Source organism: Gavialis gangeticus, unplaced genomic scaffold (assembly GCF_001723915.1).
Source record: "Gavialis gangeticus isolate Ggan-Ray unplaced genomic scaffold, GavGan_comp1, whole genome shotgun sequence".
NCBI lineage: Eukaryota > Metazoa > Chordata > Crocodylia > Gavialidae > Gavialis > Gavialis gangeticus.
The window spans coordinates 44,350,823-44,367,067 of record NW_017728993.1 but is presented as its reverse complement, the minus strand read 5'-3'; the positions used below and the strand labels follow the sequence as shown (position 1 = coordinate 44,367,067).

Here is a 16,245-nt window from a genome sequence, read left to right as displayed (position 1 = left end):
CGATTGTTTAAATAAAGCAATTACAACAAGTATATATAGAGTCTTTCGATTTCCGGCTGACATCTTTTCGGATTTTCTTCTTCCCTTGTTCGCTGCTGCAAATGAGGTTTTCGCTGGTCCTGACAATTACCCGGCGGGATTAGCTTGCACGTTTCCCTTTTTTGAAGGCTTGCTTGCTTGCTTCTGGAAAAGAAAACAAAATTGGACAGAACAGGTTCTACAGTACAACTATATATAGGAATAATTCTAGGGCCTATTGAATCGAATTTTTCAATAGATCATCTGGCTTTTGAATCTTGATCGTTGCGTAAGGACCTGGATTGCACTTGAAGTGGTTCATGTCACTTGCTGCTACAGTTACATTTAGTCTTGGGTAAGTTATTTGTTTCTTTCGTGTTAGTGTCTCAGTTCGTTCTTTCGTCATTGTTAACTTTAACTCTCTTCTGCATTCCTTCAGTCAAAATGGTTACGGGTTTGTTGGGCATTGTTTTTTGCTCATTTCGGTTTGTTTCGCTTCAGTTCGTTTCGCTTCGGTTCGTGTCGTTTTGGCTCGCTTTGTCTCGGATCGTCTCGTTTTGGTTCAATTCGCTTTCGCTTGTTTTGTCTTGGTTCGGTTCGCTTCAGTTTGCTTTGTTTCGGTTCGCTTCATTACGGTTTGATTTGTTGCAGTTCGGTTCGCTTCGTTGCGGTTCGGTTCGTTGCGGTTCGGTTCATTGTCAGTATATGATAAGCTGTCAGTTGTTGTACCGATGCCAATGGCCGTCACTCGTTGCCTTGGCCTCATGCCACTCTCATCAAAACCCAGCGCCTCCACGAGGACTCGTTGACCTCCGTCTCCTAACTGCCTTAATTTTTCTTTCAATAAGCCAGATCTTCCCAGTAAAAATCCAAACATTGCCCTCTCCACAGGCATGCGCTGCGGAGGCGAGTAGCTGGCTCAGAACGACTGATTCCATCTTCTCGTCGGTAGTGAATTCCAGGTCTGTTGCCATTGGTATCAAATTGGTGGTTCCTGATCTACCCATCGAGAATGGGTGGAAGAATTTTCAATCAGGCGTTGTTTAGGGTTGGGTTCAGGTTCGTTGCTTGTCATTGGTATGTCTGTATTCTTTCTTACGTTTGTCGACTCATCAGTATTCTTTCTTACAGCTGTGCTTGCCAATTCCAGAGGGGATTGTTGTTGTGGTTCAGTCTCGTTATTTCTCGTTGGTACGTTTTCTTCGTTTTCCATTTGTACGTTCGTGCTGGCCCTCATTGTCATGGTTGCGTTGCCCTTCGTGGCTGCGTTTGCTTCAGTTTCGTTTTTATGGTTGCTTTTCATCTGTACGTCCTCCAGGTGGCACTGGTCCATGTTCGGCGGCAGTGACGTGGATTCGGCGGGTGTTGCCGTTGCGAGGGCCAGGCCCCAGGCGGGCAGAATGTCGGGTGATGCTGCGGCGGGAGGCGGGCTCGGAGTGGGCGGAGCTGGCGGTGATGTCAGTGTGGCTTTTGGCGCGCTCTCCTTTTCGGTGCTGCCATCCTGCAATGGCGGCGCGGTCGAACTTTCAGCTGCAGCTCTGGCAGCGGTTTTGAGCTGGACTTCTAAGTCCGAGTTCTCTCTCAGCAATACAACGTACTCTCTGAACAACACGTTTATTATCCTGCCTTTCTTCCACTTGAGCCCCGTCCACTTGGCCTTTCGGCCGTCCTTCTCGAGATTTTTTCGGAGCTGTGTTAGCAGCTCATGCCCCTGTCGGGGAACAGGGCCCCAAGGTCATGGTGGGTCGAGGGTGGTATTGGAACGAACAGGCGGGATTCGCGGCGATGAGTCTGAGTGGTACGGGACACACATATGGTTTCAAAATGTATGAGATTTATTCACTTACGCTTAGTTGCGTAGGCTGAGAAGCTTTCTTCAGTTACAGTTACAACGAATGGAAAACGAGAACAAACAACAGAGGGGTCTGTTGGCCCATGGGGTTCGTGAGTAAGCCCTTGCGTTCTACCCCGAAGGATAGGGGCGGCTGCCCACTCGCTAGTCCCAGGGCTGGTCAACAGCTCATATATGAGATAAACGAACAACAAGAAGCAAAGCTGTAACTTGTTGAATTGTCATGACGCCAGTCCAAGTGGACAACGAAGAGATGGTCATAGTCAAAGCCGAGATCAAGACCGGGTGTAGCAAGATGAAACCGTGGGTCGAACAGAATCGTAGTCAGAATCAAAAGTCCAATCCGTCCAGTAACCGTGAGATCAAATCGAAAATCTAACAGCCGTGTATATAGAAGGGAGGAGACCAATGGGCTGGTAAGCCCTCCTGGAGAGCAGTCCCTGCCTTCGCAGCCTCTGCTTCCAGGTGTAATCTCTCCTGACTAAACAGTCCCTGACTTCTCAGCCTCTGTTAGTCAGTCGAGCGGGTCTCCCCCCCAAGGGAGGGGTCTCACAAGCCTTTTATAGCAGTCCCATAGCCAATCAGGCTGCTTTCCTTCAAGAAATTTCTGGAGCAATGACCTCATGCTCCTGCTGTTACTGAGCATGCGTCTGTGAGGAAAGTAGGTCAGTCATAATGGACAGATCCCGAGGTCACCCAGGGGGCACATGCTGGGTGAGCCCTGGAATTTTCCACTCATAGGACTGACATGCACATGTCAGTTCCAGCCCTTCTGTGTTGTCAGCATACAACCATAAATTTTACCGTGACAGTAACTATGGCAACTTTTGCCAGTTTGGGCATAAATTGGATACCTGCATTGTGCAGATATCCAATTTATGCCTGATTAGTTACTGTGCAGTAATGCACCTTACTGTGCAGTAATACTGTGTTTGTGGTCTGACTTGGGACCAACTTGAGTACCAAGTCAGACCACACACAGTATTAATGCACTTTAATGCCTGCGCATGTAGACACCGGCCTATTTTTGCTTACTGCGCAGTAAATTGAATGAAATGTAAGTGCACATGTAGATGTGCCCCTGAGTACAAGGGAAGAAGGTGGAGCCCTGGGTCTGATCCTTGCAGAGTAGCCAACAAAACTGGCTGGTGTAGAGGGAAAAGTAATCTGTGCCAGTCCAGGGCTGGCACAAGTCATTTGTGGACTGGAGAAAGGGATGAACCAGGGCCCAGTATATTCTATCATTGATAGAATTATACTGAATGAAATTGTTATAGAGGTTTGTTTTCTGACAAAGCTAGTAAAAAAAGTTTAAATTAGGTCATGTCTTATTTATAGATAGGTTTAAGGTGAATAAACTAAAAGTGAGAACTCAGGTTGGATAAGGTACTATAGTGTGTCCCCCACAATGCTTGCAGGGATTGTTTCATTCAAGAATAAAGTTACCTTCAGGATTAATTTATAGCACTATTATGTTACTCCTGCCTAACAGTGTAGCTATTTAACATACTTGAATTTATGCTCGTTGACTTCATACATTTATTTGATTCACCTTTAACTTTCACAAGTGCCTCCATGTAAATATATGCCCTAAAGTAATGGAGCATGTTCCCAGAGTTGCACTGACTTTGTCGATGGTGCTGATGAACAGAAAAAGAAAGGCTGCAAAGCTGAGTGGTTTGGGTCTTATGTTTACCTACAAATGCAGAAAAAGGAATACTTATACAATGTAAAATCAAAAATGCTTTCCCCACAGGAGTAGACTTTCACACTAGTGGGGCATGTCCAGGCAAGTGCAGATGTTTGTTTCCCTGGGACAAGTAGCAGTGGCACACCTTTTGCCACTGCTGCGTGTCCCTGGGGAACACCTGTGCCATGGACACTCTGGTGCATCGCAGCTTACCCTGGGCGTAATAGGAGAGGCTGAGACCAGCAACTGTGCTAGCCCCAGCAGCTTTACCTGGGGTTCTGGGGGCCTCCCAGGGCTGCAGGTGTGGCAGGAAGCCTCGGTGGTAGCCAGAGCATGACTTCGGCCAGCCAGGCTCTGATTTTGGGCAGCACATGCTGCCACCACATGAGCTGCCCTGCTGATTTTTGGTGTGGGTTATTTTGACCCTGGGATTTCCCGGGGTCAAAAACCTACCCTGTGCTGCAAAGTAGCAGCATGGGGGACACCTGCATGTGCAGTGGGTGGCACTGCAGACAGGTCTGTGGCCGCACATACTGCACATCTGTGCTTGTCTGGATGCACTCATGATGTCCCTGTTCCCATTGGAGAGAGTCTGAATAGAATAATCCCTGGAGTAAAGACTGCTTGCAAATCACAGGTCCATGGGATTAGACCTTAAACAAGTAAACCTGTTTCAATTTCAAGTTGTAAAAGAACTTTAGAGAAGAAAACAAATTAAATAAATATTAAACACATTTGTCCCTATTAAGATCATACTTTTTACATGATCACTTTCAGTAGAAATGTAATTTCTGATTTCAGTTATATTTTTGTTACTGCAAAACACTGCTTCAGCCATATGTGCACACTTAATTTTAAATGTGAGTACTAAAATTAATCAATATTTAATAAACATGTTTTCTTAATTAACAGCTCTATAAAACATCACATATCTTGTTCCTCCTCCTTCATATAATCCCAGTAGAATTTTCAGATTTCATTACTAACACTTGGCAAAATGTAACTCAGCTACTTGTAATTATAGTTATTCACCTTTGTTGCACCATAGCTTTTCCCTTTTAAAAATAGTTTTGAAGTTACGTTAGTGTCTAGATTTGCAGTGTGCTTTACAATATGACTTCACTATCTACAAATTACTGTCCAGTCCTCAGGCTCCCTTTTGAGTGTAGCTGTTTTCCAGAAACCATGAATATGATATTGTATGGGCTCTTAGCTAGGATTCAGCCCATGCAGCATTATCCTGAATATTTTAATCTATATGATTTTCTACATTTTCACAGCACAAATGACAAATTACGTCTGATGCTCTTGTGTATTTATTTTTAATAAAGTGCCTTTTAAATATATTGATTTATATTATTTCATAAGTACTTAACTTAGCTTGAATATTCCAAAGGAGCATGAATAGATATGAATAGAGTTCTATTTATTTTATGTAACTATATAAGACTTTTTTCCATTTTTAAGGTGTTATAAAAGAACATCATCTGCAGAGCTGAATTTCGTTTCTCTTGTGTTTTAAAGGATAGAATAAAATCACTGCCAAAAGTAACTGTACATGTTTAATCAAAACAATTTTATTCTTATGCCAGAGGGGATGCATCTAAAGGGATATTTAATCGTAGAAAGTCAACCCTTCAAACTCGTTTATTTCTCCTTACAGAAAGCCCTGCTGTTTGGCTTTTGTCAGAGGGGGAAATGAGATTTATAAAAGTAAAGAAATCTGATGTCTGAAAATATAAAATAGCTTTTAGTATTTTTAAGCATTATGACCTATTTTTAAAGGGTAAATTCTTATTTGGGCAAGCTTTACATTCCCTGTAACTAACCTTTTTTTTTTTTTTTTTTAATTCTCAATGCACACTGTCTAACAAGCAAATCTGTATAATGGATGATTGTTAGAAATCATTTTAAACCTGTCCCTGATATCATTAAACAATACAACTTCAGAACTCATAGGCCATAGTTTGGAAAGGGTAGTTTCATCTCAGTTATAAATAGAGATAGCTAATCTTGTTTTGATTAAAAATCCAGGCCCAAACACCACTCCTATGCTTGAACAGAACTAAGCCTGAAATTGTCTTAATGTTAAAAACATATATTATCCCTTTTACTCTCCATAACAATCAATCCATTCTTACACAGAATTATCCATGACAATATTCTTAACTTAAATTATTTCTTCCTCTAATCTAGATTTATGAAGGTTTTAACTCATGTATTACATTTTTTTTCAATGCTTCTTTTTTGTTCTAAACTCACCCTTCTTTCCTGCTGCCTGTAATACTCTTTGAGCTAAATTCTCTGCTCGCATAACTTCACTGACTTAGTGAATGATACTAGCAGTGAATTTGGTTCTCAGGTTTTTCTTATGATTCTCGAAGTCTGTGGTGCAGTTTCCTAAGGTCTGGCAGTCTCTGTTGGCCACAAGACGGGACCTGTAATCTGTTCTCAGTTTAGTGAACAGTGACATGTGAATTGAAAATTTGCTGAAGGTTCCTAATCTCTGCTTAAAAATGAACAGCAGTGTATAAAGTTAGAGGGGAGGTATCTATCTAAGGTATACAGGAGCCATGTTAGATCCAGTTTTACTTGAAAGGATGTATGATGAACTGGACCTGGAATAAAAGGTGCTAACAATGTACAAGGATTCTTAATTGAGGAGTGCTGAGAACAGCAATCAGAAAAGGGACATTTTTACAGAACAGGATCTGGAGAACTGGGACTAATGCCAGAAAGTAGCTCTGAGTGATAAAACAACTTCAGTATGAAATACCAAAATGAGACTTCCTGAGAGAAAGAGAAACCTAGAAACAAGGGGCATTTATACACATGCTCCTGGAGTGCAGAGAAAGAGGACTCCAAGGGGGGCTCCAAGTGCCTCTCTAATTAAATCACCAAGAGTGTCTCATGTATCCATGTCCCCACACTGAAAAATGGCGATTAATTGAATGAACAGAATCAATTAATTGAGACTGCTCATGTATACATGCCCTATACTTGAGAATGGCCAGGTGGGTGGTAACTGCCCGTGAATTATGCAGCCTTGTCATGGGCAATCCCACTGAACATTTCCTCTTATTTTCTCATTACAACGAAGTTCTTCTAAAAGTTCTGTTGACCTTTGTTCTCCTTTTATGTAAATGTTATTCTAGAGATTATAAAATCCTGATTATGAGCTTAGTGGAGCTATTGAGATAATAATGAATATTAGGGCTGTGCAAAGCTCTGGTTGCTGATTCGACTCAGAAGAGATTCGTCCCAATTTGGTGAATTGGAATTGAATTAGGAGGCCCATTAATCTCTCCAAACTGAATTGGAAGCCTCTAAATTGATTCAGAGACGTTCGACGATTTGGCCATAGACATAGCTTTATATGTTTATTCTACGTACCTTGAGGTACCAGGCACGGCTTGTGAATGCTGAGATGGTGGGGCAGATGGAGCATCCCACAGGAGCGTGGAGCAGTCCCTCACATGCTCTGGGGCAGACCCAAAAGTGGACCACAAGTACATCCAGTTGACTTTCAGGTCCACCACGGAATGCGTGGGAAATCCACCTCCCCACACCTCCTGGCTCGGTGACTAGTGCCGCTGGGGGGGGGCACCCAGGGTCCCCTGTGGCCAATCGCTGAGCTGCAGAGGGGGCACAGGGAGGTGCCTTCGCACTCAGTGGTGGACCTGGAAGTGGACCGGAACTACTTCTGGTCCATTTCAGAGTACACCGCCAAGTGCGCAGAAGGCCCCACCCATGCTCCCATGGGATGCTCCATCTGCCCCGCCATCTCAGCATTCATGAGCCACACCTGGGACCTTGAGGTATGTAGAAAAAACATATAAAGCTGTGCCTATGGCCAAATCACTGATTCTCTGAATCAGAATCGAATCTTCAGATTCAACCAAATCAAATTGGGACAGTGATCCAAATCAGCTAATTAAATCACTGTCCCCCAAATCAGGCTGAATCTGAATTGAATACTGCCCGCTTTGCACACCCCTAATGAATATTACTGTTACTATTCCATTGCTTTTACCTCCACTCTATCCCAAGTAAAATCCTGGTCTTAGCAAAGTTGATTGGAGTGTAGCATTTAAGTGATCAAGACTGTTAACTCTGAACCAAAAAGCATGGCTTCATACTCTTTAAGGGGCCAAGAATATGGTCAATGGCATATCAACAGTGGAAGGCAGGACAAAGTTGTACCTTATAGACTAACTAATGCAGAGATTCATAAACTTTTGTAAGCAGCTGCCCTCTTCATCAGATGCTATGAAAGGACTTGCAGGGGGCAGACATTCAAATAGAAAGAATGATATATTTACTTGAATAGAAGACAACCCTGATTATAAGATGACCCCATGATAATTAGATTCTATATATAGAAAAATTATGAATTTGTTATAATTTTCTAGGTATAGAATCTAATTATTGGAGGTTTGTCTTGAATTTGTCCCCCTCCCACTGCTACAGCAGGGAAAATAAATGTGGGGGGGAGCGGGGCAGGTAGTAGGTCTGTGTGAAGCTTCAGTTTCTGATTCAATTTGGTGGAAATTCAGCCCGATTCAGTGGCTGAAACTCCGAATCTGAATTGAATCAGGAGACCCTTTAATCTCTCAAAATTAAATTGGAACCCTCTAAATTGATTCAGAGAGATTCTAAAAGATTTGGCAATTCGGACACAGGCACAGCTTTAAATGCTTTTTCTACATACCTCAAGGTACCAGGTGGCTCATGAATGCTGTGATGGTGGGGCAGATGTAGCATCTCACAGGAACATGGGGAGCTCCCCAGCGTACTCAGCAGCAGATGCGGAAGTGGACCACAAGCACTTCCAGTCCACTTCTGGGTCTGGCGTGGAGCATGCAGGGAGCCCCTCTGTGTCACCTGGCTTGTTGACTGGTACCTCCTGGGTTTCGGGGGGCACCCAGGGTCCCCCCATGGCTGAGTAACAAGCTGGGGGGGTATGGGGGGGGCCCAATGTGCTCAGCAGCAGAACCAGGTTTGCTGCCAACCACATGGTCCCCCACTCACGCTTCTGTGAGATGCTCCATCTGCCTCAGCATCACAACATTCACAAGCCATTTCTGGTACCTCAAGGTATGTAGAATAAACATTTAAAGCTGTGTCTATGGCCAAATCTCTGAATCTCTGAATCAGCATAGAATCTTCAGATTTGGATTCGGCTGAATCGAATTGAATTGGGGACAGTGATCCAAATCAACAAATTGAATCACTGTCCCTGATTCTGGCTGAATCGAATGCAGCCCATTTTGCACACCCCTTGCAGGTAGCCCTCCCCCTAAACTTTTTCCCCTGGCAGCCCTTCCCCATCTCCTTACTGTCAGACTCTGCTCCCCCTGAGCATCTGAAACTAAGGAGCAAATTTAAAAACAATAAACCTTGAAATTAAACATGGCTGTAGCAATTTACATATATTGCCCATGCACTTAGTTTATTGAGAATTAATTCCTGTTACCTTTTTTGAAACTGCTACAGGTTTTAACACTGATACTCCACAATAACACTTTTGAGCACTACTTTGGCCCTACTTATATGTAGTATAAACTATGCATGATACTGGTCCAAACCCAAAGGCTTATGATTTACCACATAATTCATTGGGCTTTGCCTCACTAGAGGCAATAGCATTTCAAGCCATTGTGACCTCACAGTTCAGTACTGCTCACATACCCACACAACGGATCAATGTACTACTTAGCTCCCACTCATGACTGGCACTGGATGCTCTTGTCATGACCCCTGGGTTGCTTCAAAAACGTATATGCAGATAAGGTGCAGGGCAGCCCAGTCTGGTTTCACCTTATGGTGCACAGGGCCACACTAATATGCTCCATGCTGAGAGAAGGGCTGACAGAGGGATTTTGGGTGAACTGTATGTAACGTTATGGTTCACCACGACTGAAGAAAGAGTCTTCAATGAGGGGGACTCCTTAATGGGCGGTACCATATGTCTGATTCAGATGGGCTGCACTAATCTATTCTTGTGGTAGGTTTCCATTAGCATGTTTGCCCAATGTGGGTCATGTGTCTTATAGTCACGCTCAGTATTGGCTAAATTTAATCAGCTTCATAGTTGGTTTCTGTTGCTGAGCACATGCTGCTTTTGGCAGCAGTTTAACAACAGATAATGTATATAGTGGGGTTTTGTTGTATGTGTTAAGATGAAGGGGGTTTTCTCCCCATGCCACATGGGGGGGAAAAACCTTATTGTATATTAAAAAAATCTTGTGTATTTGAGTAAATACGGTAAATACAAAGGATAGGGAAAAGAAAAGGAAAGGTGAGATGGCACTACTGAAAGAGGCAAAGGTGGGTTTAAGAAAAAAAACAAAACAGTAAACCCATAAGGGTATAAGGATTATAAAAACTAATCTAGGTAATTGGATAAGAATCTGTTTAGACTGTATTTAGCACAAACCAGCCTATGGCTGATTTCTTGTTCCACAGTTTCATGTTCAAGTTGGATTTTAAAATGTTGTTGTTTAAGACCATCTATATCAATGATGCAAGATGGACTTGATGATGCAAGATGGTCATTATTGACTCCAAGATAACATGGGCCGACAATGCGAGGTCACAGTTGGCAGGGCTAACCAGACCTTATCGTGGATCCACAGGTGCATCTCAAGCAGGGCCAAGGAGGTGATCTTCCCCCTCTATGCAACACTGGTCAGGCCACAGCTGGAGTACTGCATCCAGTTCTGTGCGCCCCACTTCAGGAGGGATGTGGACAACATTGAGAGGGTCCAGAGGAGGGCCACCCGCATGATCCGGGGACAACAGGGCAGACCCTACAATGAGAGACTGTGGGACCTGAACCTGTTCAGCCTTCACAAGAGAAGGCTGAGGGGGGACCTGGTGACCATCTATAAACCCACTAGGGGGGACCAGAAGGGTTTGGGAGAGACCTTGTTTCCCCTAGCACCCCCTGGCTTAACAAGGAATAACGGCCACAAGTTGTTGGAGAGTAGGTTTAGATTAGACATCCATAAGAACTACTTCACAGTCAGGGCAGCTAGGATCTGGAACCAACTTCCAAGGGAAGTGGTGCTGGCTCCTACCCTGGGGGTCTTTAAGAGGAGGCTTGATGCCTGCCTAGCTGGGATCATTTGAGCCGTTTTTTCTCCTGCCCAGGCAGGGGGTTGGACTTGAAGATTTGCAAGGTCCCTTCCAATCCTACTTCTATGGTTCTATGATTCTATGATCGATAATTAGAAACCAAAAGACTAGAAGAAGTCCAGCCTTATAACAGAAAACAGCTAGATTCCGTAATTCTTTCATTACTTTTTTACCTAGGCCTGCTTCTGTTTACTGACTTATTTGGAAACCATCTGGACCCTGCATGGTGAAGAGAATGTCAGTTCCTCTACAGCCTATGTTCTTGCCAAATAACTTTAAAAAAACCTGATAACAATGATCTCTCTAAGGTCTGTTGTGTCCCACAATGTAGTCCCCACGCGCAGCATTTTAATAATTAGTATGTTGAAGCACTATATGATACTATGTTGTTAAACATAGTTAATAATATTCAGGATATACAGCATCCTAGAAATGATTGTATGTATTTTCTTTTCAGATTCTAATTGCCAGTATCATGTGCAGTTATAACAAAGATGATTGGACTGAACTTTCAAAAATGGCTGAGGTAATGTTTATTTTAATATTTTTCTTCAATTCTTTTGTTATGATTTTATTCTTTGTAAATAAAGAACTGCAATAAGAAACTGGAAGAAATGTATTCAGAATGAAAAATGAGAATTTAAAGCATGTCCATTATAACTTGTTTATTCTGTGTTTTCATTAAAATGATGGAAATGTAAATTTAAAGGAAATCTATTCCATAAAAGTGGTCCCTTGGATTTTTAAACACAACCTGAAAAGCCTTTAGTCTTTGAATCCATATACTTTTTATTTGCATTTTAAGCAAACTGTATATTATGACGGATGCCCTGATAAAATTTAATTCTACCTTTGAGAGCCTAACTTGATCTTACCTTGCCTACAGGCACACTAGTTTGACAGCACCAAAAGAAATTTTGAATATAAAACTCTTGAATATTTAAAGTATAAAAGGCTCATTTAATGCTATTCTAGTTTTAATACAGACTCCAAAATGATAGCAGAGAAAGCCACTGTATATAATAACAGTCAGCAGGCTTCCTGTAATATAAATCCAATCTTGCACAAATGCAAACAACCAACCATACACCCCAAATTTGTATTTCATTTTCAAGTAAAAGGCCTGTTTAAAGAAAATATAGTTACGCCTACAGCAAATGTTATAAGGAATATTTGATTAAAGACCGCAATAAATTCATATACAAATGTAAATGTATCTATAGTTAAAATACTTTTTTCAAAAATTAGGTGTAGTGTCTTTTTATCCATAAAGGTTTAAAATGACCAAGGAAATAGGTGTGTTTCTATATTAATGTAAGATGCTAATAACATACTTTGATAAAAACAGTTAACTAGTCATTATTCTTTTACAAATATCACACTCACATATTTTGTGTACTTATCTGAATGCCTATATGTATATTATATAAAAGCATGTATATAATTGGGTTTTTTTCCTGAAGTGTTTTACAAAGCCTCTTTTAAAGTGATCTGGAAGGATGCTTCTCTGTTTTCTTTCAACATTTTAAACCTATGAGGAAAAAATCACTTTAGGGACTTAGGGAAGTGAAATTAAACATTATCAGTAATTGGCTTTGTGATCTTCAATGCTAGTCCATTTTATACCTGTATTTACCTAATTGACCATGAAATCTTTTGTGGAATCCATGCTTGACATGGGCTTTACCACTTTTAAACTGACTATGATAAATGGCTTTATCATGCCACTTGCTCCTCTTCTTTTTCTTTTTTTTTTATAAGGTGAAAAAATACTTAGTGTTTTTTAATCTGTAATTGCTATCAAATCAGAAAAAAAAGAAGTGCCCATTTTGAATCTGCAGTTGTATCTGTACTAGCACTTTGGGAAGGAGAAAGTAATTGATTAAATTAATTTTATAATATTTAAACATATGGGACAGTAATTCTTATTCTCTAAAAGTTGGAAAGCACCCAATGTAATATAGGCATGAACAGAATCAAATAGTGAAATTCAGTAATATTTCTGTAACATTTTAAGACCTTATCCAAAAGAAAATAAATGTGGGTTTCCAGAGTGCATAAGCCCAGAAGGTTGTGAATTCTGTCACCACAGGAGGCCAACCTATTCACACTAAAGGTCAACCTGTCATGGAAGAGTAACACCTGCTCCATAGTCACAAGTTGTAGAGCTGACCAGGTAGTGGAAGGCTCATGAAAATGATGGATAGCTTTTCCCATGATCACACTCCTTCAGAGCTGCTGAACCATGGCTACACAGCAGGCAAAAGTTACTCGAGTTCATTAAGCAAAATGCAAATGCAAAAGAAAATTGTACTTATGTCTATGTGAAAGAGAAAGGAGGGAGGCTGTTCCTTGAATCCTAGTCCACAGTAACTTGGAAAGGGGAGGATGGGATGTGTTGTACTATCTCCAGTTACTTCTTAATTTCCTCCCCCCCCTTTTGTAGTTATCTTAGGGAAAAGGTCCAACACTTTTTATATATTTATTAGGTAAATACCAGTGTAAAATGGTTTACAATTGATGATCACAAAGCCTATTACTGATAATATTTAATTTCACTTCCCAAGGTCCCTATAGTGATTTTTTTCTCATAGGATTATAATGATCAAAGAAAACAGAAAAGCATCTTTCCAGATCACTTTAAGAGAGGCTTCATAAAACATTGCAGGAAACTAAAAAAAGAATACATATACAGGCCCTGTGTGCACTGGCAACCTCAGAGTCTTTTTCTGGGTACTTGAATAAAGGGCTCTGGGTGTCTCAGTTTTGAGAATTTTGCACAATCAACTCAGAGGAATATGGCTGATTTATTTTGGAAGCAAGATATTTTTAAGTATATTTCGATATATACTTTTATTTTCTTGTAATTTATTATAAACTACACTTTATTTTCCCTTTCTCTTGTCCATTTCTTCTAAACTGTTTTAAGCACTTGCCCTTCTTCCTACTAATCAGTGAACACAGTTAAAACTTCCTGAAAAACACATTAGAGTATAGAGTTGGTTTAACCAACATTGTAATGTTTGTGAATAGGTTAATTTCAATAAAGTTGTCAGATTACTAGGTTTGAGGCATCGACAAGAAGTTGCAAACAGAAATTCCAAGTATCTTCCAACCCCAAAGAAGAACCTGTTATAATGTTTGTAAACTATCTGCCATTTACAATTTGTTTGCTGCAAGCAGAATGTTAAATACCTACAATAAATTAAGCGGGCATGCCTCATATAATCAGGTTGGTTTTCTTATATTCTCCTTAGTTTTATGTAGTCATAGAGATGGGTAAATTGTTCTTGGTAAAATAAGATCCTCCTAATTTCAGCCTCTCTCAAATTTAACACAGTCAGTTTTTCATACATGAAAAAGTTTGCATAACAGTATTGTCATTATTATACATCTTCATGTTACAGTGTCCAGCAAGATTCCAGCAAGGACCAATAGTAGGAATCTTGGAAAGCCTCAAGAAAATCTATTAACACAAGATGGCTCACCTAATTTTGCAGGCCTAAAAGTCTTCAATAGTCTCTGAATAAGCATCCACTCCTTTAAGTGTGTTCACTGTTGCATCAAACCAAACCTCGGAGCTTTCGATTCTGATAACTTGTATAAGTAGAAAATGTTTCTTTCACTTTGTGAATAAGGTGACCCCATGGAATGTTCAAATACCTTTCAGCTTTGAATATCTGCATTCTTAGTTAGGCTCAAGTGCAAAGATCTAAATTATTAGCATTTCTTAAGTAGTTGTATTATTTTTCACAATGTCCTTCTGTCATAAGGAAATATTCCTCCCAATTTGCTGAGCTCAGTAATCTAAAAATCTGAAATGCAGAAATCCCTTTTCAACATGAAAAGCACTAAATAGAGTTGAGGTGACAAACTATGAATGTCCATGTTTGTTTCTATTTAAATATTTGTTTCTCTTTTATAAATTAACCTTAATTTCGAATTTCCATTTTTTCCTCTGAACATGATAGCATTCTTACAACGGCCTCCTCTTGAACGATATTTCCAAACATTTTAGTTTAGTGATGTTTTTTCTATAAAAAATTGTTTATTTTTCACTAAACATCTAAAAAATGTTGATGGACATAAATCTTGTCATTGACATTAGTTGTCTGTTTCACATTGTCATTTATGCACTTGTACCTAAGTGAAAGAGTACAATATTTAGGGTTAACTTTTTTTTCTTTGTGCATGTCTTACAGGATTCTGGTGCAGATGCCCTGGAGTTAAATTTATCATGTCCTCATGGCATGGGGGAGAGAGGCATGGGCCTGGCCTGTGGGCAGGTAGAACTTCAACAGCTATTTCTTTCATGTCTCTTCAGCAATTCAGTGCTAGTGCATTGATAGTTATACCTCTGGGGCAAAGACACATAGAGCAGATTTCTGGCCTGAGATTTCCAGGTCTATCTTGTTTAAATATTTAGTGCTGAAAAAGTGGGAATTGACAGAAACTGAGATTACACAAAGCGCTTAGTTTTACTGAGGACAAGAATGCATTATGTCTTTGACAGGAAGCAATATGAAAGCAAAATGTTTGCAAAAGTGCACAGAGAAATTGTGTCAATTTCTGGTTCAGTGTCTTTTATTTATTAATACTGATATAATCTTTTAGAGCCATGCAGTACAAACTGCTTAAGTTCATAGTGATTGTGTAGGAAATGGGGCACAATATTAATTGCACTTAACAATTTTTAGCCTATGATTCTAATTCCGTACTTGTGTTTTGAGATCCATAAAAGGAATTTAACACGTTAATGATAGGTGGTGATGCCAACCCCATTTTCTGTAGCATATAGCTTTATCAAACTCCGACTGTTTGAAATGAATTTTTCCATGCCGGGTGTCTGTCAGGCTGAATTCTTTGAGAAATGTTAAACAAAATATTTCAGAAGTTTCAAAGAGCAAGATTATGAGAAATATTTTGTTTTGTCTTTACCTAAAAACAATAAATAAATAAGATTATAATTATTTAATTTAGTGACATCAACAACTGCTGCCTTGCTTTCAGGTGAGGAGATCTGCTCTCACCTTTTTTCTGCCACTGCTCAGGCAGTATGAAAGAGAGAGCCATCTGCCAGAAATATTAGCTGGGGCACTGAGGACAAAACAGTATGTGATTGTATAAATAACAGTTGGATCATAAAGTACAGATTCAGGAGAAAGTGGGAGCTGAACTAAGGTTTTCCATGTAACTTCAAGTTTAACAATTCCCAACTTTTGAGTACTTGACTTTGTTACCTTAATGTTCCTTTTAAGTAGTTTTTTAATGCATGTAATATCTCTTACTTATATTTGTGAGGGGTGCATGTGTATGTGTTATTATAGTAGACACTAAGGGGAAAATTCTTCACCTAGTGAAAGGTCCAGGTTAACCTTGCAATCAACATTGTGTTACTTGACTAAAAAGTAGGAGCAATTCTATTACTCAACTTGGCCATGTCCACACATGCAGGCATGTGTGCTTGTAGTGGCACAAATTTGGGCAAACTGCCCTAGACCAGCTCCTCTCGGCTTTTCAGCCACGGGGAGCTGGAGGCTGGGCC

The 16,245-nt window shown here is 40.4% G+C and overlaps 1 protein-coding gene across 1 annotated transcript in view; it reads left to right on the top strand.

The window, feature by feature from the left end:
* DPYD (dihydropyrimidine dehydrogenase) overlaps positions 1-16,245 on the top strand; it is an 865,232-nt gene that overhangs the window by 651,106 nt on the left and 197,881 nt on the right. The window contains exons 15-16 of the mRNA XM_019501664.1: positions 11,158-11,226; positions 14,903-14,986. Of these exons, the coding sequence (XP_019357209.1) occupies positions 11,158-11,226; positions 14,903-14,986 (153 nt within the window). The remainder of the gene's footprint in view (positions 1-11,157; positions 11,227-14,902; positions 14,987-16,245) is intronic.